General features: G+C 15.7%; 2 protein-coding genes across 4 annotated transcripts; both read right to left on the reverse strand.

The window, feature by feature from the left end:
- Positions 1–1,026: 1,026 nt before the first annotated feature.
- Positions 1,027–13,186, reverse strand: LOC133666715 (ras-related protein Rab-8A-like). Its single transcript, XM_062079781.1, has 4 exons — positions 12,588–13,186; positions 10,022–10,082; positions 8,543–8,888; positions 1,027–2,634 (listed from the first exon to the last, which is right to left on the reverse strand). Exons 1-4 carry the CDS (start codon positions 12,709–12,711, stop codon positions 2,536–2,538), a joined length of 630 nt encoding a protein of 209 aa, XP_061935765.1. The 5' UTR covers positions 12,712–13,186; the 3' UTR covers positions 1,027–2,535.
- Positions 13,187–19,376: 6,190 nt separating this feature from the next.
- On the reverse strand, positions 19,377–24,290 carry LOC108001953 (nuclease SbcCD subunit C). Of its 3 annotated transcripts, XM_062079786.1 has the most exons (8): positions 23,896–24,050; positions 23,481–23,752; positions 23,213–23,366; positions 22,435–22,614; positions 21,507–21,879; positions 21,230–21,342; positions 20,588–20,711; positions 19,377–20,500 (listed from the first exon to the last, which is right to left on the reverse strand). In XM_062079786.1, exons 1-8 carry the CDS (start codon positions 24,048–24,050, stop codon positions 20,312–20,314), a joined length of 1,560 nt encoding a protein of 519 aa, XP_061935770.1. In that variant the 3' UTR covers positions 19,377–20,311. The 3 variants fall into 3 exon arrangements, 1 of the variants encoding a protein (XP_061935770.1); XR_009831224.1 differs by adding an exon at positions 24,156–24,290 and having other exon boundaries at positions 19,377–22,614; positions 23,129–23,366; positions 23,481–23,763; positions 23,896–24,079; XR_009831223.1 differs by lacking the exon at positions 23,481–23,752 and adding an exon at positions 24,156–24,290 and having other exon boundaries at positions 19,377–22,614; positions 23,129–23,366; positions 23,896–24,079.
- Positions 24,291–24,330: the final 40 nt, after the last annotated feature.

Consider the following 24,330-nt stretch of genomic DNA (forward strand, 5'->3'; position numbering starts at 1 on the left):
TATCGATATCTTGATTTAATAGTTAAGTATAAAAAAAATTTTTCTTAAAAAAGAAATTCGTATATGATATATAGTTTTCTTTTCTTAAATAGTCTATACATTAAATTAAAAAAAGTCATTGTATTAATGATGAAACTTGTACTACAGTGTACGCGTAAATTACCAGAATCTTACTCTTTAAAAATTGTTTCAATAAATTATGCGAAATTAAATTATGTGAATAATTAAACAATATTATGGTCATGATTATACATATATAACAATTATATCATTGATCGAACAAATTTAATTTTTCATCCATGTTCATGATTTGATAATGATCCAATATAATATTTTGAAAATTAATAATTAATAAATTTAATATACGAAAATTAGATTTTAAATATTTGGATCTATATTTTTTTATTTTATTAATAGCTAAATAATTTGATAATTTAATATTTTCAGAAAATTTTTTCATCTTGAAATAACTTAATAGATTTTGAAATAATATAATATAATATGATATTGAAATAATATTATGTACATTATATATTGTTTCAGTAAAGTCTTTTATAAGAACTTTTTAAATACATATTTTTCTAAATTCATATAGATATGACAAACGATTCATATACAGAGTATTCATAAAAATTCACTATTTCACTGTTTGTGCAAATATATGCAACAAAAAATATCCACTAAAATAATAATCTTATATTTTTAGAATAATTAGAATATATATAGTGTAAATAATCTGTTTGCAATATGTATAATTATATAAATAAGAATTTATTTTATTATCTATATTTTTTACGTTGCTCATGTTCACAAGTATTCATATGAATTTGTGTCCATTGTAACCATAGTTTAAGTCATTGTAATTATAAATAATATCAATAACATTATAAATGGAATTATTATATAACATTATTATTCGCAACTAATCGATAATATAAGTAAAGAATAAGTAATAATGAAAATGACAAATTAAAAATTGTTTCAATATTAGAGGAAAGGCAGGTTATTATAATAAAAATAGACAAATAGGATTAATATAAAATGTATTGTAATAATCTTATATTTTAAGTATAAGTGGAAACAGATCGAAATCCCTTTTTCTTGTTCATGAAGAGACAAAAAAGGAGAACCCTCTGTTTCTTCAGAAAGAAAACTATTACAACAAGCGTTTCAAATAAAGTCCGTATTCCATCTTTTTTGTTACATTTTTTTATTTTTTTTATCATTTTCCTTTTTATTACTTCAACAATAGAAAGAAAGAAAAGAATAAAAAGATATGAAAAGAAAATCAAAAGAGCCTTCTTTTCTTGAGTTTTAAATTTGCACTAATTATTAATTAATGAATTAATTAAATGAAGAATTTCTCTTCGATTCGGTGAAAAAGCTAATTTGTGATGACGTGTATATATATATATATATATATAATATATATATATATATATATTACATAAATATATATATATATATTTATATATTTATTTATATATTTATATATAAAAAATGACCGCCCATTGTTCACCTATTCGCACCTTCTTTCTTTTTGTATTTTTTTCTTTTTGCAAAGTCTTATTAACAAGTAGCTTCAAAATGCTTCGTAAAAAAGAAAAGATTTCTCATGTGAGAAGAGAAATTTTTTCTTTTCTTTTTTATTCATTTTCTTTTTTTTTTTTTTTATTTATTTAAATAAAGCGAATACTAAACATGCGTTAAAAAATCGATTGTACCCCTTGATTAATTGAAACATGGAGGAGAAACTTCGTATGCATAGCATACAAACATAAAATACAAACGTATCTTATGTTTCTCATATCTATGCACTATAACAACGTATTTAATATAATCATATTTTTATAAAATATAACCAAAACTCTTGAGAACAGAGGTTTTTAAAATATAAGTTAATTAACATAAAAATAATTCAACAATTTATTATTGCTTTTATGATGTCCAACTTTCAGTTTATCGCAGTTTATTCACAGCAAAACTTGCAACGTATATAAATCGTATGTTAAACGAAAACAAAAGTGCACTCTACTTAAAATGCACAATTCTCGAAATCAATTTACTTTCTAGATTGTTCATTGATTGGGTCTAGGAGTTAAAATTAATCTCCTTCAACACTATACCGATTTTATATATCGAAAGGTATTCTAAGATAGTTCGATCAATTGTATGATAATTCCTCATGGTATTTCATCATAAAATGTGAGAAATAGAAATGATGTGATTCATGGTATTGTTAAAAAATTATCAAAAATTATCACAATTCGCGATTCGTTTCCTTCAAGAAATTCTCTTGAATGTCTTTTTTTTTTCTTTTTTCTTATAGAAAGAGCGAGGGAAAAGATAGTTTCTCCTCCAGGATAAAAGAGTTCGTATAAGTAATCAGTAAAAAAGAGAGACCGGCAGCGACGGAGGGAAACGAAGATGGTCGTCAAGGAGTAAAATCACAGAAGTACTCGCAACGTACAGCGAGTGAAGGAGACCGAAGATAAAAAGTAGAAGGTGACGGTCGAGGATATGCCGGTTGAAGGGTCAGAGTATAGTGCATCGTGCAAGCCAACTTGGTGGTTTCCTTTGTGGCTCGGATGCTTTCAGCTGATGTCCTCCTCCTTTCGGTGGATTTGATGCCTCCTATTTTAAAATAATTTCATCATTAAATAATAATTTCGTATATTATATGAATCATTTAAAAAAAATGATTCAATGTTGTTATTTATTTATTCTTTATAATTTTAATTAATTAATTAGTTAATTCTTTGTTTTGATTCATTATTATACATCAATACTTTAAAACGAGTATTACATCATTATTTTTATAAATTTTTATTTATCAATTTGTTTATTAATTTTATGTAATATTGTATTTGTCGCAATTAACATACAGTTTTTCATAGTTTACAAAAATTAAAATACCTCAATTTATACTAATATCATAAGAAGATCAAACGAAATCTTTTTTCTTCAAGAAATAAAATTTTAATATTTGTTATAAATATATATTATTTAGCAAAATTTCAAAATTAAAATTTAACTGCAAATTCATTGAAATGCATTTTCATAAAACTATTTTCATTCATGTAAAAATGTCGATTATTTTCTAAAAAATATTTAAAATTTAAAATAAAACTATTAAAAAAAGTCTATATGTTATAATTTATAAGAGATTTAGTCAAGAGATTGTAAATGTAAAAATTTACTAGATTAGTAGAAACTATTAAAAAAAGTCTATATGTTATAATTTATAAGAGATTTAGTCAAGAGATTGTAAATGTAAAAATTTACTAGATTAGTAGAAATTTACTTAAATCTTGCTAGATAGAGATTTTAGTTTGATTCAAATCCTTTCATTTTTTTTTGTTTTTATGAATTATCATTTTTTTAAATTATTTATTTTTCGAATAAACTTAAATTATCAAATATACTAAATTTAATGTTTTAAAAGTTTTACTATATTATCTATAAAATCATCATTTATCGATATTATGTTCTCATATTTTGATGATTTTTAAATATGTTATAGACAACAAGATTTTGAACAACTTTTTCTTTTATATATATAACTGACTATTTTATTTTAATTTAATTGATAAAAAATAATTGCAAATATTTCTATATTAAATTTCTATATGAATTCTTTGTATATATTTAAAAGATTTGTAAAATAAACATGGATGGATCAATGATCAATGGATAAATATTAAGGAATGAATAACCAAATTTTAATATAGTAATTATTTTTTATAAATATTTTAAAAACTAAAGTCAGTTTTACATATATATATATAATTGTTCAAAATTTTACTTTCTAAAAATCCATAAAGATATTACACATCAATAGATTCACTGTCTAATATTAATAAGCATTTTTTAAATTTTATTTAGTTTCTCATTTAAAATAATTGGCTTCAAAATTTACGAAAATTATGAAAAACAAATATATATGATAAATAAAAAAATTAATTTCAAAATTATAGATTCAACTAAATTGATATCTAATTTGAAAAAAATAAATAGAAAAAAATAAAATTTAGAATTTTTGCTTTCTCAATTAAATGTCATTTTTTAAATAATTAAAACTAAAAATGAGATTAAAATAACAAATTTTTGTAATTTAATTGAAAAATGAATTCAACAAGAATTAATAATTTTTTATTTTTTAAAATGCACTTAAATAGATATTGATATAATTAATAACAAAAATTAAAATATTTTAATTTCTGTAAACTATTGTATCTGTTATACCAAGTTATAAGAAATAATGTTAATCATTGTACAACTTTACTATAACTTAACTATTATTATACATAAATTAAAAATGATTTGTATAAAGTAATAAAAGAATTTTAAAAGTAACAACATTGAATTAATAAAAAACAATATAAATAAAATTTTTATTTAACAATGTTTATATGAATATTAATAATTTCAATTATTTTTATGCATAAATTTGCATCATTAATATTCACCATAAATAGTTTATAAATATTTATAAATAAACTTAGAAGAGATATTGATAAATAGTAAGAATGTTTTTCTATTATATTATGTTATATATGATATTATATGATATTATTATCTTATATCTTATATATTAAAATTTTGAATTATAATCTATATAATATCACTTATGTATCTCAATATTTGTATACAAATTTTTTCATAAAAAAATAAATACAAAAATATTGAGATGTTATCAAATGTTCAAGAATCAATAACATAATTATGGATTAAAATCAAAACTTGATTTTATTTGTAAGAATATTTATATTTAGTCTTTATGCATTAAAAATGAGTCATATTAAAATATTTATATATATTTTTATAATAAAATTACTTGTTATTTCTTAATAAAATTTATTTTTAAAATTTTTATTTTAAGCTTTTTATAAACGAAATAAAAATAAATAAATAATGGACAAATAATTTAATAAAATATAAATAGTTAATATAAAATTAGTATTATATAAAAGTACAAAAAATAGTATAAAAGCAATAATAAAAAATGATATCTATGTATTGATTATTGTTATGTGTTAACATAAATTGCACATAAATTATTAATATGCATATTATTGTACATTAAAAGCAAAATTATGTAAAAAGTATATTTCAACATGCAAAAAAATAATTATGCATTAAAGAGAACGCAAATGAATATGATAATGATTAGTAATAATATTAATAGTTACACTGAATCAAAAAATATATTTTTTATTTATAATATGAGATATTTTAAAATATCTGAAAAAAACAATTTATTAATTAAAAAATTAAAATAATTAACAATAAACAAAAAATTATTTTTTAGTATTTTGATACAGTGTAATAAGTGTTAATAATTAAATTACAAGTGAATATGCAAAATATGTAATATTTAGAGAGAGAAAGAGTTACCTTCTGCCGAGACAGACCCGCACCAAACACAGAGAAACAGACACAGGAAACAAAGAAATGGTGGTTAATTATTATAAAAATATGCTAGAACAAATCTACGAAAGCAACTACATTATATATAGATAAATATCAGTTTTAATTTTTGGAAAATCATGAATCAAATTTCAGAATTGAAAAATCATGAATCAAATTCCAGAAACCACTGAAAAATATTAATTTTATATAATATATATAATATATTTTAAGAGTGTTAATATATTTGAAATACTTTTTAAGGGTTGATTTTAAAAGCCAATATAAAAGTTATATATAAAAATATCAATTAAAACTTATTTATAAAATTATAAATAATTTAAATTTATATTAAATGAAACGAGTTTATATTAGAGATTAAATAAGACGATGTATGACAAAGATAGAACTGTTTCGCTATATTTCTATCTCGTTTCATCTAAAATAAATTTTAATTAATAAATAAATCTCAATATTGATATTTTGATTAAATTAATTTTTGTATTTTTAATATTTGATCTCTAAAATTGATTCTTAAATTGATCCTAAAATTAATCTTCCGAAAAATGTTTCACAAACATATTATCATTTTATATATATTTTTACTGATTTCTTTATACTTAACCCCTTAACACTCATATCCACAGATATATAGTCACATCAAAGCATCAATTCTGCATAAACTTAGTAACTATTAGGAGTACTATTTATAGTCAATTTGAAAATAACTTATATTCGCTGCTGATATTTATAAATTGTAATTATAAATTTTCCTAAGATATATATTATCTTTTTGTTTTATTTTTATATTATTTTTTTATTTTATTGCTTTTCAATTTATTTAAATTCAAATATAAAATGAATAAAAATAAACGAAATAAATGAAAAATAAATATATGAAATGAATAAACAATAATAAATATAAAGAATTTTAATTGACTGTTATTACTTATTTATTAGTATTCAATAATCAGCGTGTAATGTATTTTTTTTCTAATGTTTTTGGTGATTTTGAAATTTTTACTTATTATTGTTTTTATTATTATCGCTATTATATTTTTATTTCATAAGAAAGTAATCTACAATATTTATATTTTTTTAACAAATTTTTTTAATTAAAAATTTACAATATTTTTAATTGAATGTATTGTAATTATGAATTTTCAATTTCAACTGAATGTAATTATAAATAAGCAATCTAATAACAAGATTTCTGATAATATATAAATATATTAAGAAACTATATAAGAAATTATGTAAGAAAAAATACTTTTAGATGGCAAATAAATTTAAACGTTAAGAGGTTAAATTAATAAAAAAAAAAATTAAATTATATAAAAAGAATTATATATTCTTAAAAATAAGTGTTTAATTTACTTTTAATCCAAATATTACATATTTAAAGATAATTTTAATATAATTATTAAATATTATTTTTCTATATATTAGAAATTACTTCCTTTATTAATTTATTTCAATATGCAAATTAATTCGAAAATTCTGTAAATATTATTTTCCAGTATTTTATATATATATATATATATATATATATATATATATATATATATAGAAAATGAATTATATATATAATAATATAAAATAACATTAATTTCTCAAAGTTATACACAATAAAAAATAGTAAATCAAAAATTTTAAAAAATGTCACAAAAAGTAACTTTTTTATGCTAATAAAATTATTTTTTTATAGTTCTGTGTTCTAGAAAGTTCTAAAAAGTGTTCTAGAAATTTAAAGATTATTTTTACTTCTTTTGATTAAACTTTTTTTTAATTTTCTAATAGAAACTTTAAATGTATATATAAGTTCATTTTAATATAATATTATAAAAAAATATTAATATATAATAATCTAATATAAATTGTATAGTGATATAATAAATGAATCATTATATAAAAAATTATATAATAAATAAATAATATTATAAAAAAAGATATTCAGAATTTTAAAAAATAAGAAAAAGATAACAAGTAATTACAAAAGAATTTATTACAATTTTTTTTTAAATTTATACACATAAATTCTTCTAAATTTTTGTGACTAAGTAATCAGAATCAATTCTATTCTAATATTATAAGTTAGTATATTAATAAGTCTAATCAATAAAATATTTAAGTAAGTATTCATTTATTTTTCTATTTTTCAATTTTCTATTTAATATTACAAGATATCTATTAATACAATATTATCTATCATTCTAAAAAATCATTATTAATTTTATTTAAAAAAATAAAGATGACTTCCAAATCTTTCAAACATCATCATATAGGAAAATACATCACTAATAATTATATACTATGCAATTTTTTTCATAAAAATTTTATCATTTCATTTTATATAATATAGAATATAATATGCAATTAATATATAAGCTCATATTTAATATGATTTTATGAATTTTAAAATCAACATTTTATTTATCTTAGTTTATTAATCTTTTTTTATTAATAAAATAATTTATTTAATATATTGGAAAAAAAGCTTCATACTTTTTATATTTCTAGATAAAAGACATTCTAAAAAAATTGTATTGATTGCAAAATCTTTAAGAATTAGATTTATAATTTATATAATAGAATTAATATTATATTTTAAAAATTATTATATATATAAATTAAAAATAATTATATTTCTTTAATACTTATTACTTTGTTTTTAGAAAAATATTTTTTCTAAATAATATTATACTTTTAAACTCTTTTTTTAAAATTAATTTTATTCAAAAAAGTGAAATATTATTAATTTGTTGATTAAGATTAAAAATCTAAATAAAGTATAATAAATATAAATTATATAAATAAAACAAATTTTTATATTCAAATCGCATAATTTTAATACTGATAAAGAAAATAAATAAAATATATGATTATCTATTATGATTTATAATACATGTCAAATTAATAAAAAAAATTTATATTTTAATTTAATAAATTATATTTTTTATAAATATTTCAATTAATCTATTTTTTATTAAATTTTTTTTATTATTATTTTATATATATACTTTTATAATATTATATTTATTTATGAATATAATTATGAATATAATTATTTATGAATTTTTTTTTCATTACTCTAGTTACAGAAAAAACAATAACATTGAAAAAAGATATTTACCAATTTTTTTTCCATTTTAGCTTTAATATCTCGTGCAAGAGTATAAAATGCCTCTTCAACATTAATGCTGGATTTAGCAGATGTTTCCATAAATTTGATTCCATATTCAACAGCAAGTTGCTCTCCTCGTTCTTTTGAAACTTGTCGCTTTTCTGTAAGTTCACACTTATTGCCCAATAACATTTTTTCAACATCTGCTGAGGCATTTTCTTCAATGTTTCTAATCCAATTCTTTATGTTCTCAAAACTTTTTTCATTGGTTACATCATAAACTAACATTATACCCATTGCACCACGATAATATGCTGTAGTTATAGTACGAAACCTTTCTTGTCCTGCTGTATCCCTTAAAAAAATATAGAACAATTTTATTTGTATAAATAATAATAAAATTATACATAACAAAATATTTAAAAAATTGAAAATGAAATATTATTATATAGAATAAATCTAACTTAATTATTTTATTTATTTTCATTAATAATTGAAAAAGTATTCATAGAAATGTTGTACATAATTTGAACAATCTGATATTTGTTTTCATAAATTTTATTTTTATTATTTAAAATTATTTATTGTTTATAAAATTTAGATGAATATATCTTATTATTCTATTTAGAATATTATTTTAGTAAAAATAGAATAATTTGTTTAAAAAAATATTATTAATATGGAAATTTTAAGAAATATAAGAATCTTCATAAGAATCTTATGAAGAAAAATTGTTTAATAAATATTTTACATTATTAAATTTTTATTTAAGAGAATCATTATTATTTAAAATATTTAAGATTCTTATTTAAATAATCTTTTTATATTAAATAATTTTTTATTATATATTTTACTTTTTTATCATAAAAATTACAGAAATATTTTAAATTTTGACTTTAAATGATGTTTTTATATCAATTCATTCATAAAACTTAATTCTTTTTAAGAAATAAAGATTGCCTAAAATTAACATTATTATTCTTTTATCAAAATTAATTATTTTTTATCATTCTTTTTAAATAGAATGAATCATATGAATCATTTAAAATATTGTTATTATATATTTAAATCTTAGAAGCTTTTTTTATGTAAGATACTTTTTATTATATGTGTAAGATTCCTTAATTATAAAATATATATATATATTTCAAAAAAATTTTATTAAGTTTAATGATAACTATATAAATAATAAATAATTAACTTTTTAAAAAATGAAAAAGAATATTGCAAATTTATTCCAAAAATTTAATTATCAATAATTATTTAAATTATAAACATTTATTATTCCGATATATATATATATGTTAATATCTATAATAATATAACTATTAATTATATTTTATATAATTCAATTTGTATATTATATTACAGCATTGAAATATATTAAATATAATATATACTAAATTTTAAAATAATTTAATACACACATTTATTATACTGTAGATTTTTATAAATTTATAAAATTTAATCTAATTACTTATTACTTACCATATTTGTAGTTTTATTTTCTTGCCATCTAATTCTATGGTTCTTATTTTAAAATCAATTCCTGAAAGCATGAAACAAATATTAAAATAGAAATAGAAATTATTAATAAAAAAAAAATATATTTGAAAAAAAAAATAAATTATTAATGTAATTTTTTAATTTTTGAAAATATTATGCATATAACATTTTAAACATTAATAAATATTAAAAATAAACATTAATAAATATTATTTAATAAACATTAAAAATATTTTTGAAATATTAGATTGAATCCTAAATTTAAAAAAATTAAAAGTTAAATAAATATCTAACTTTAATAAATATAAAAATTATAATATCCGTATAATATTTAATATTTAATCCAAATATTTAATATATTTTGTTTTTTAAAAATATTTTTCACTTCATTTAATCAAAATTGATATAAATCAAAATTATAAATATTAAAATTAATTATAAATTATTATATTATATATATTTATAATTTTAATTTATAATTATTAATTATTATATTATATGTATTTATATTAAGATAAATTTATTATTTTATATACAATTATATAAAGTTTATTTTCAAAAAAGAGAACAAATATACTAAGAATCATATTTAACAAAAAATTATTCTAAAAATTTGTTTCTGTTTATAACTTTTTTAACAATACAACCATTCAATTCCATAATACATCCTTTATCTTTTGTTGATTGAAATTATTTGATTTAAGTTATTTATTAAAAATATATTAATTTTTATATAAATTATTAAAATTTTCATTTTAAATATATAATTAAAATATATAATTTTTTATAAATAAAAAAATAACTATTATATAATAATAACTATATAATAATTATATGGATTTTTATGTATTTAAATATTATAAAAATTAAAATATTTATAAATATAATATTAATAACAAATTATAATATTATAATTTTCATAATATTTAATCATATATATAATTTTATTTATATAATTTTATAATAAAAATATAATAATTAATTTATTAAATAAATAATTTAATGAATTACATTACATTTACATAAATTTACGTCAATGAAAAAATTATATTCAATAAAAAAATTAAATTTTTTAATTTTTATTTTATATCATACATTTTTATAGTAAATAATATCTAAATGAATATTTATTAAATGAATATAATAATGAATGAAATAATAATAATTAACATAATAATATATAATAATATCAAGTATTATAATATTTCTAATAGATCTTATTTCTCATATATCAGTATCTTTTTCAATTTACTTGATACAATGATATTAGAGATTTGATTAGCAAATAGAAGATTTATATAACATTTAATTATATTTAATAACTAATAATAAATTTATAAAAAAATATATATTATTATTACCATTAAAATTTTTATATATTATTTATGACAAAATAGTTTTTATATTTATTTCACATTTAAATTATAATATTGTATTTTATAAAAATTTTTCAATTATAATATATAATTTAAAAAATTTGAAAAAGAATAAATAAAAAAATATTAATATTTAAGTATTAAATATTTAGTAATTAAACTTTTAATAACAATAAGTTAATGATAAATGAATAAACAAATAAATAAGAATAAAAATAAATTAATAAAATATTATTATTGTGAAAATTAAATAATTAGTAATATTTAAATAGTAAATTAATTTAATTTTAACATTTGCATATGACATTATATTATTGCTCCCAAACAAAAAATTAATTATATTAAATGAATATGAATATGAATAAATAAACTATTATATTGAAAACTATAATATGAATATAAATATATGAAATAACATAAATATATATATGAATATATGAAATATATATACATAAATATATGAAAATATAGATAAATGAATATATAGATAAGAATTTATAAAGTTGCACAAATATTTCATAAAATATATAAATAGATAAGTATTTATATAGAAATATAAATATATTACAAAAATATATATATATAAAATTGTTAAAGATAGATCAATAAAGTGAATAAATAAAATTGATTATTAGTATAAATTAAGTTAGTATAAATTAGTATAAATAAAGTTATAAATATTTTTCTAAAAATAAATTTTACTGAATAAGAAAAGGCAATTTATATTACAAATTAAGATATATAAATTATAAACTAATATGCAAATTATATTATTAAAACATTTTTATTATAATTATTACTGCAATAGTATTAAATTTATTTAACAAATAATCATTGCATAAGCAATGAATATCTGACTTCTTTTAAAGAAATCTATTCTCAAAAAATCTAATAATCATTTACACTTTTAAAATAAAAATTAAGATAAAAATATTTTCTCAATAATTATTCTCTTTCAATTATATATAATATATATAAAATATAAATTCATAAAAATTTTATGAATAATTTATATACATATTTACACACATATAAACATAAAATAACATTTTTAATGAAAAATATTTGACCATTAAATTCAAGTTTAAAATCTTCATATCAATAAGTGAATAAAAGCAAAAAAAAAAGATAAATCAGTGAAAAAAGAAAAGAAAAAGGATATAATAACTTACCAATGGTCGAGATAAAGGTCGTGTTGAAAGCATCCTCAGAGAACCTGAAAAGGACGCACGTCTTGCCGACCCCTGAATCACCAATCAGCAATAACTTGAACAAATAATCATACGTCTTCGCCATACCCTTTGTTTTTAATCACACTTTATTTCACGTAATTTCGTTCGCACTTCTTTTATTCCTTCTTTTATTCTTTTAGCTCTCTATACAATCTTTTCAAGAGATTGTGATCCTTGGAATTTCAATGACGCACCCTTTAAACTTAAAAGAGCACTCTTAGTTCAATATTTTTGTACTATTATAATAATATTGAATTCATAGAATGCCTAAAGATGAAATTATCGTAAGAATTTGTTCGAATAAGACGAAATTCGCGTGATAAAGCACGTAAAAACATCTGTCAGAAAAAGCAATGACAGCCATTGGTAAGTACAACTTTTTCTCTGCTGTTGTGGCCAGCCTTCTGACTGCACTACGCTACCACAGGTGATGCGCGCATGTATATACGCATACGCAACACGTGTGTCGAAAACAAGCTGAATCTTTAAATAAGCAAATATATTATGGCGTATTCATATAGAATTGATAATTTTTCAATAATAAATCAAATTTTGACGAATAATTGTATTTATTAATCAAATATATAAAAATTTAAAATAATATTTATTTTGAGATTTAAATTTATAATCTATAAAATATATTAAAAAATATATTAAAATTTTACAACATCAATTTTTTTATTTCTTTGTATTTATTTTTTTTTTAATTTACATAATCTAAATATATTTAAAAACATCATATTTTCTTTATTTTGTTAAAAAACGCATAGAATTAGAATATATTTAATTAAATTTTTAATAAAAATATATTTTAATAAAATAAACAAACTTTAATAATAATAAAATATAAAATCTAAATAGAATGATATATAATATAAATAAAAAGATAAAAAGAATATAACAAAATATAATAATATTTTTAAACTTAAAATAAATAAATAAGGTAACATTATTATATAAATAGATTTGAAAAATATTTTTATATAATATAATTTTAAATATAATGTTTTAAATATTAAATTTAAATTTTGAGAATGAATGTTTTGATATTATATAGGAAATCCTAGAAATTAATTGGTAAAAATTATATCGAAATTAACGATATTTGATAATTTCAAGCACCTTGTTTATTTGAAAATTTTTATTTCATTTTTATTACAGAACACAATATATGTTATTAAAAACAAATTCTTAATTTATTAAAAACATTGACCAATTATAAAACGTGTAGAATTATCGCATACGGAAATATTGATATAAACTAGTGAAACATAAAACACAAACAAACAATCAAGTCAAGGTAATATGTATCAAAATTATTTTATTCATATAATGTTCATGAATAAGATATAATTCGATATAACTTTTTATAATAATAACTATTCGACATATTTAAATACATATTGCTTCAATTTATTTATTGACGAATCGCTAACGATACTCAACATTATAACGCAACGTGACAAGTCTATATGTTCTGATTGGCCAATGTTTTTTAATTAATAACTCGTTAAGAAAATCAAAACAAAAATTTTCATAAAAGAAAAAATTAAAATTTAGAAATTATCAATTAAATTATCAATTAAATTTTACGATTGACTTCTGGAATATTTTGTATATTCTTATCTTATTTTTCAGTAGAAATAATGATGAAACAATTTTCTGAAAATATTGATATTTTTTTCTATTACTATTTCATATATACAATAGAATCATCAAATTTTCTTACAGATTTTATATATATATATATTGCAATATGCACTGAGCACATTGCAATTGAGCATTTCTAATTGACATCATTTATTGTTAATATTAATAGTTTATATTAAAAATATTAAAAATCAAAAAAAATTTATATTAAAATTAAATCTGTTTAAAAAATATATATATATTGACATTAATCCAGATAAATAGAATATTCAGATACAATCAATCGAACTATCTACAAGAATTAAAAAATCAAGAATTAAAAAATAATATTAATATTTTGTATATTATATAATATTTATATATAATATATCAATTTTTTAATTTTATAAATAATATATTTTATAAATAATATATTAATTAATTAACATTGATTGATATTAACATATTAATTTTTTTTATATTTCTATATATCTATATCAGAGAAATCTATATATACATATATGTAAATTCATATATATTTATATTGTATATATAAATTGCTTTTTCAATAAATATTATCTATTATGTTATCATAAAATGTAATTCTCCAAATAATTAGCTTAAATTTTTTTTTCTATATATCATTTGCCGAATCAAATAAGTGAATTTTCGTAGAAATATTAGAATTTATATAATTAATATAATTTATATTTAAATAAAATATATCAGTAAATATCTCATCGATTATTTATTTTATAAAAATGAGTTATATTTATTAATTATTTAATCATTTTGTATGCGTTATGTTTATATTTTATATATGTTTATTATTACATTATTTATAATAATAATTCTATAAATAAATTATTATATAAAAAACTAGTTTCTTATTTCTAAATTATAAATTTGATCTTAATTTCTTTACATTTTTAATTACATATTTTTATTTACATTTTATTTATATTTGATAAATTTATTAAATTATATATAAATTATCTAATTTTATTGATTATTACGATAAAATAAGAAATGCAATATTTTAAAAAATGAAAAAAAATATAATAGAAAATATTAATAAATTTCTAGAAAATCCTTGATTAAAAGAGAAGTTATTCAGATTTATTTAGATGTTATTTAGATTTTATTATTATTACTATTTATAAAAATTAAAAACTGTAAAACATATTTTTATATAACATAATTATTAAAAAATAACGTAATGTAAATTTAAAAAAAAATATAAGAAAATTGAATTTAAAAAAAATAAAGTCATAAAAGTATATGAAAATATAAAAAATATTCTGCAAAAATTTGTTTTTTTTAAATAATCACTGAAATAGATAAAAATCATTTAAATAATCATTGAAGTTACAAACTATTAACTTATTAAGTTAACTTGTATATTTATAATAATAAATCGTATTATTGAAAATTTCAATGTTATTATGAAAAATATTATTTATTAAATTATTATTTAGTAAATAATTTTTATTTATTAAAAAGTAATAAAATTTGTCAAGGTTTATCTATTTTCATTATTCTTTTTCTACAATAATATCAAAGTTCCTAGTTATTCACTATAAATCATTTTATACCAATAATAGTAAATTAAAAAAATAAAATAACTATAGTAAAAGAAAGAAATCAAAATATATAAATTTATATTAATATATGGAAACTTCAATGTTAAACAGAAAATTTTAAAAAGTATCATAAAACTTTAATGTTAAATGAGAAATTATGAAAAGTATCAGACAATCAATATATTATTATACATTGAATAAATTGTATATTTCTTTTTATATTTTATATATAATTTTTTTGATTTTAATGAGAGATATATGTTCTAATAAATATTTCTGATTTTTTGTGAAATTATTATTTTATATAGATATATAATATATATGTGTATTATATTATATATGTGTGCATTATTTTGTATTTTTTTTAATTTATTTATTTATGTACTATTATTATTATTGGAAATTAGATAATAGTGTAATCACAAATTAAATAATCTTTAATAATCTAATGTAATTAATTGCAAAATTACAATAAAAATTATTTTTTATGTATAATTTATTTATTATAATGTTTTTTCAATTTTTATGAGATTTTAAAAAATAATTATTTTATTTATAAAAATATAATGATCATTAATAAAATAATCATTAATTATAAATATCAGTTAAATAATCATTTTAAATTAGTTTTTGCAATTTTATATTCTAATTGAATATAAAAATGTCTTTATATTTTTTAAAACATTTTAAATTAAAAATCAATTTAAATATTGACAAAAATATTTGATTTTATTTTTAAAAAAATAATAGAAATAAATAATTTAAAAATTTTTAAATTATCATCATAAAAAATATGTATATATTATATATTTTATATATATATATATATATATATATATATATATAAAATAGAAAAAAACAAATGATAAGAAAAAAAAAAGAAAAAAACAAAAATTAAAATTAGATATATAAAATAATACATGAAGTTATTTATATATTTCTCTCAATTATGATGATATAATAAATTTTTTGTATATAATTTTTTAAGTCTTATTAAAAAAATATATTACAAAAAATATTTTTAAATAAAAAATTTTATTTTTTGGAGTTTTTAAGATCATTAATTTTTTTTATGTAAATATATATTTTTTTATTTACTTGGTTTAAGTTATAGTAACCGATATAAAAATAAATTCAATGATATATAATGACAAACTTAAAATGATCTTTAACCAAAATTAGAATTAACATTTAATTAAAATTTATTTTCAAAATCATAAATGATAAGCAGGATAAAAAGAATAAGAACTTATGAACTTCTAAATAAAATATTTCAAAAGAATCATTAATTATCAAATATCTAATGATTTATCTTGAATCATTCATATTTTTATTAAGTTTTAAAAAATTATAATTCATTCTTTATAATAATGTTTTGTCTGAGAAAACGAGATATGAGAAAACAATAATTTTTAAATATAGTTTCATTATTTATATATATATATAAATGGTAATAATTTTGTCTTTTATATTTTTTATTATTATATGTATATATATTGATCATTATAAATATCTTTAATTCTTATCAAGAAAAATTCTACAAATATAAGATTTATGTTTCTATTACATTTAAAGATTTTTAAATTTTCTATTAAGAATTTCTTTGGCATAAAAAAATGTACCAGATTATTATTTTATTGATATATTGCATTATTTCATAAATGCTTAATAATACATAATGTAAAAGTATTAATGATTTATCTTGATTTATATATTTTTATTCATATAATATACTATTTATAAAATATGAATCAAATATTTCATTATATAATATAACATACTGAATGTTTATAATCTATGATTTTTGTCTATCTTATCTTAAAAACTGCAGTTTCTGCTATCCAATCTAATAATGCATCTAATAATGCATAGTAGATTTTGAACCATAATTAATAAAGATGCCTTGTTTTTTTAAAAAATTAATTCAATTTATTGTTTTTTTGTATGGTTTTAAATCCTAATAAAAAGAATTATAGAAATCTTTTCCATAAAGATTTTAATGAGAAAATAAATAATATGAATAATATGAATGAAGTTTTAAATATTTTTACAAAATAGTTTTTACAAAATATTAATAAATCTATGTTATTCTAATTGCTAATTGCATTTTTTTTGCTCAAATTATCTAAAATTAATATAAGGATTTTTACTGTTATTATTTATAATTATTTTCATATTTATATCGTATATAATAATTTTATATTTGTCATGTTTTTTTATATTAACACCATTTATGATTTTTTCAATTTTTATAATCATATGTATATAATACAATAAGTAATGCATAGAATATTTTATTTTGTATATTTGAATTGCTTCTTTTAAAAGCTTTTCATTTTTATTATAAATAAGAATTATATTAATTTTCTATCAAATAATTTATTGTATAATTTATGTACATACATATTTTAATTTATTTAAATAAAAGAATAGTAAAATTTTATATTTTGTTGTTTCTATGATATATGATCTTAAAAAAATAAATTATATTTTAGTTTTGCAAATCAAAATTTACTTCAAATTCATTTTATTATATTTAATATTTAATGTATTTTAATATCATCTACCATATGCAAGAAAAAATAAATTTATGTGATATATAAAAAAATATTGATGATTTAAAAAATAATTTTGATACAAAAATATTTTTTATAATATTTAATACATATTTATAGTTTAATATTATATCCAAATTATATACAAAATATTTTTTTCTATTATTATAATATAATTTCTTATAATATTTCTATTATTATAAGAAAGATATTTTAAATGATTATCTTCGAATCATTTATGTAATTAACAGTTATTAAAGAAAGAAAGAAGAAAATAAATCAAAAGCGATTAAAAAGATAAGTACAAAAATAATGGTTATTAAAACTTTAAATGAGAATTTTTAATAATAAATTATAATTATTTATTAATTAAAATAAAAAATATATATATATTAAAAAAATATTAAGTAATAAACTATAATATATATTAATTAATTAATTAAATAAAAAATTATAATGTTTTAATTTAGTTACAAAATTAATTGAAAATTTCTAAAATTCTAATTCAATTGAAAATCTATTGATAAACAAATTTAAGTTATATAGTTTTTGATAAGAAATATCTATTGTTAATTTTTTCTAATTTAAAGTTATAAATATAAAATTTTATGATAGTTATAAGAAGACAGATTTCTGTTTGACTATATTAAAAGAATTAAATTATATAATATAATTTATACAATATAATATAAATATAATATATACATAAGTTACATAAAATATTATGAAATTATAAGTTTAATTATATACAAAATAAAATATAGTAAAAATATAATAAAATATATATAATATTTTATATACTTAATAAATTAATTAAATTAGTATATATATAAATATTATATGCATATATTCATATATTTATATAAAATATAGAAATTTTAAATTTTAAATTTGTATAGACTTTTTAAATATTGATAATAACTTTATGAATTTAAATGTTTTGAAATAATAAATCTTAATTATATACTTTTTATTACTTTTTTTATTGAATATACAATTTGTGTTATTGATATATATATATATTAATGCAAATATATAAATTTATATTAATATGGTGAAAAATATTTTTTCATAATTAAATAAAAATTATAAATATTAATTAAAATTTATATTAATCTTAATTTATAATCTTAATCAGATATTTCTTAAGCAAACTTTTTTTTTTATTATTAGAAAATATGTATATATTTAAACAAATATTCAAGTTATTTAAATGAGACATTTTGTATCATTGTATATTTTGTATCATTATACATAAATTATATAAATAAATAAAAAATAATTAATAATTACAGTAATATATAATTTTAGATTAATATATATAATAAATAAATAGCATTTTTATATAATTTTTAATATAATATTAATTATTTTATTAATATTAATAAAATATTAATAAGATACTTTTTATATAACTTATTATATTTACATATAATATATATAATATATATATATTTATTTATATATATAACAAAGTTTTTTATTTCTCATATTAAATTAAATGAATACAATCTATAAATGAAAATAAAAAGAAAATATTATATAAAGTTTTTTTTATAAATGTTTTGTTATGAAATTATAAACAAATATTGAATATAATGACTATTATTATAGTAACAATATATCAATAACAAATGAATTATTTTTAATTTACATGAAAAATAAAAAATTATAATTTTGTTAAAAAATAAAAATATTTATATACTTCTTAAAAATATAATGGCTAAAATATGTGAAAAATTTTATATTACTTAATTTATAAATATAAGTATATTTTTTAAATTTATTAATTATTAATAATTTAATTTATTAATTTATTAATAATTTTATATATAATATTTTTAAAAAATTATTTGATAAAACATTTAACAATAAAAAATATTTGTAATATCAGATTTTATTCTCCAGCAATATCAAATATCGATTCATCTTCGTCATCTTTAGATAATTCGTAATTATTTTCTAAATTAAAATCAATATTATCTTCGGAAATAGTTTCAACAAATTGTTCGGAAATAGTTTCATTAATTTCGCTATTTTCAATCAATGTTTCTTTCTTCTCATCCAAATTTTCAATTTTTTTTGTCTAATAATTATAAATCATTAGTATATAAAATATAAAATTTAAAAAATTATATTTAATTATATTAATTTAATAAAAATATTTATTTACTTTATTTAAAATTTCTTTACTTAAGGATTCTTTTGTTATAAACATTATTAAATTAATATCTTCTATATTTGAATTTTCTTTTATATTTGAAGTAGATTCTAATTTGTCAGGTATAGATTCCGTCCTTAATTTATTTATATGTTAATTTAATAAATAACTTTAATATTTTAATAACTTTATATAAATATATATATTATATAGATACATATAAAAAATAATTTTATACATATATATATATTTAGATATATTTACATATACAAAATAATTTTTCAATTATTTTAAAAAAGATTAAAAATATAAAATAATTTTTTATAAAAATATATTCTTAAATGCTTTATATTATTATATATTTTGGTTTTTATATATCCTAATGCTATAAAATTTATGATTGAAAAATCAATTTATCAATTTTTGATAATTTAGATTAGAGAAATAAAAATAAACTATTTTTAAAAATAATTTTACTTAATTAACATATATATAATAAAAAATTTAAAAATATAAATATATTAATAAATATATTAAAAAGAAACAAAGTACAATCGCTAAATAATCATTTAATTAATAATAAATTAATAGTTAATAATTATTTTGTTTAATGAATATTTACGAAAATTTCATTACTACTTTACTATTACTTACGACTCAACAACATAATTTTCAAATTTGATTTGTCCTTTAATAAGTATATCCCTCAAAAACAGAAACACTTCAATACAACTCATTGTTATTAAATCCCAACGACTATAAGGATACTAAAATATACAATTTAAATTAATTAATGTATGAAATTAATATTTGATATAATTAAAATAAATATGTAAATTCTTAATATTATTTAGATATTTAAAATTTTTAAAATTTTTAAAATAAAATTTTAAAAATTAAATAAGAATTAAATTATTAAAAAATATACTACTTTTAGTAAACATGTTGCATTATACTTTAAATCATAAATAGTTTCAAAAACTGCTCTTATTTTGGATTCTATTAATTTCAAAAAATGTTTTGCAAGATTAATTTTCAATCTTATTTTATGAAGTATTGTTTTTAATGTTGCGAGACGAAAATGAATATTGCATTGCTCATAAATAGTTTTTTCTATCAATATCATGTATTCTCTTTGTTTTGCATCCTCAGGAATAGAAATATGTGATAAGTTTTTTTTTGCATTTTCTAATTTTTTTTTTATATATTCTAATATTATATCTTGTATTTTTGAAATTTTTATATTATCTTTTATAAACATAGATTGTGTATCCAATTTTTCTTTATAATTAATTTGTGAGTTTCTACACAATAAAAGCATAAACAAGAAGAAAGAGATATAAACATCTATAAATTAATTGAATTATAAGAAATTTATATATTAAATTATATTGAAATTCTATCTATGTAGATAGAATTTGATTTTTAATAAGAAATATAATAAAATCTAAGAAATATAATATAATGTAATATAAAATATAATATAATGTAATACAAAAAAATAATATATAGTTATAGATATAAAATGGGAAATATAATCATTTGCTAATTTTTTTTGATTAAACAAAAAAAACAAATAATTTTTATGAATAAACGAAAAAAATATACTGTTAATATTATATAATATTATATTATTATTAATTAATAAAATTATTATTACTAATTACTAATTAATAAGCTATTATTACTAATTAATAAATAAAAAATTTGCTAAATAATAAATATGTTTAATATCATTTAATAAATTGCTTCTATAAATTGATTATTAATAAAAAATATTTCAAATATAGCAAATATATAAAAAAAGAAAATATTTTAAATTACATATTCATTGTAAAATGATAAAATTTAACTATTACTTTAAATAAAGTTCAGTATCCATTTTTGATGAAATATTCTCAGAAATTTGTAGTAATTCATGTTTCAACATAATATTTTCTCTCATCAATCTTTGATTTGGTAAATTTATATGTTTATTAACTTGCATTTGAAATTGTGCTGCCAAATCAAGAAGACAATCGTACATTTCATTTTTAAGCCTAAATTGAAGAAATTTTTATAAATCATTTTTTATAAGAATTTTTTTCAATAATCATACATTATAAAAAAAGTAGCTTTAATCATCTTAATTTTGATATTATTAAGGATATTATCTTGATTATTTATATTTATATATGTATTTATGGTGATTGTTACTCAAATGTATACAACAAATTTGTATATAACAAATAAATTAATATCATATCAGTTAATATTAGGAATATAAAAATAAAATATAAAACAATTTTTATCATTACAATTTTCATTTATTATACATTTTGAATACCAATCACTGTAATATATTTGTAGAAATAGATAAATTTAAATATTGATTGATAAACATTATTTCACATGCATATATATATTTAATATGATAATAATTACCATTTAGAAATATTTCAAAAATCAGATTGCTAATTAAATTACGAAAAATTTACAAAATGATATCCTGATTATATATACTACATTAAAATCAAGATGATCAAAACTACTTTCTTTATAATGCATAATTACTTTTTTTCTTTTATTTTCTTAATTCATGATAAAATAAATAAAATCAATTTTTGATAATATATAAATTGAATAAAATTTTTATACATTTCTTTATCAAATTCAATTTTTCGATTAACAATTTCTATAGTTTCTTTTACTTTCTTTTCATTTTTTACCATTTGTTCCTCATTCTCTTCAAGTTTTTCTTGTAATATATTTTGTACTCTTTTAAAATCTTGCAAAACATTGATTTCCGCATCTGAAAAAAATTTTTTTTATAATGATAGTTTGACAATATAAAAAATCAAAAAATGAAATAAATAAATGATAAAATACAACAAAAGAATAACATAATGAAAACTTTTTAAGTTACTTAGAACTTTGGCTTGAGAAATTAATTCAAATTTCGTTTTTTTATAATTTTGATTAAATAATTCTTTTTTCTCTTCATGTAATCGTTGATTTTCTATTCGATCATTTTCTATAGTATTGATTTTATTTTTTAAACTTTCTACCAAACTATTTTGTGTTAAAAATTGTTTGTTTAAACTTGTAATTTCTTCAATTGTTTCTGTATCTATTGTAGCTGAAAGTTCATTTGTAGTTTCGATTTCCTCTAGTAATTCTTCATTTCTTTCATCTAACCTAAATATTAACTTTAATATTATGATTTTTAATGTTTTTAAAAAATTTATATTTTTTTTATGTTAATATTAAACATAAAACTAAATAACAAAATACAAAATTTATTTATGAATAATAAAAAAATTTCATTTTATTTATTTTACCTATTTATTCTAGATTCAATGTCTGCGATTTTAATAGTATAAAAAGTTTTTTGCATATTAATAATCGTTGGTTTTTTTTCATCATCATTTTCGTATGATTGTAATTTTGCTGGTAATGAAATATTTCCTTTATCCTTCCCGTGTAAATCCACCATTTTTGTATTTTTTTTATGAATATAGTATACTTAAAAAATAAAATACACTTATATAAATAAATATAAAAAAAAATTAATAATAAATATAGATTTGTAAATATTTACTATAACTATTTGTGTGAATATTATTACAATTAAACTATATTATATCAAATTTTAACAATTTGCTATCAAATATTGTATCATTCCGTTACAAAATTCAGTCATTATGTTAAACTTTATAATATTGTTATATAGTCATTCCAAAAATTAAATTTTATAGTATAAATATTATTCACTT

The sequence above is a fragment of the Apis cerana genome, linkage group LG9 (genome assembly GCF_029169275.1).
Source record: "Apis cerana isolate GH-2021 linkage group LG9, AcerK_1.0, whole genome shotgun sequence".
NCBI lineage: Eukaryota > Metazoa > Arthropoda > Insecta > Hymenoptera > Apidae > Apis > Apis cerana.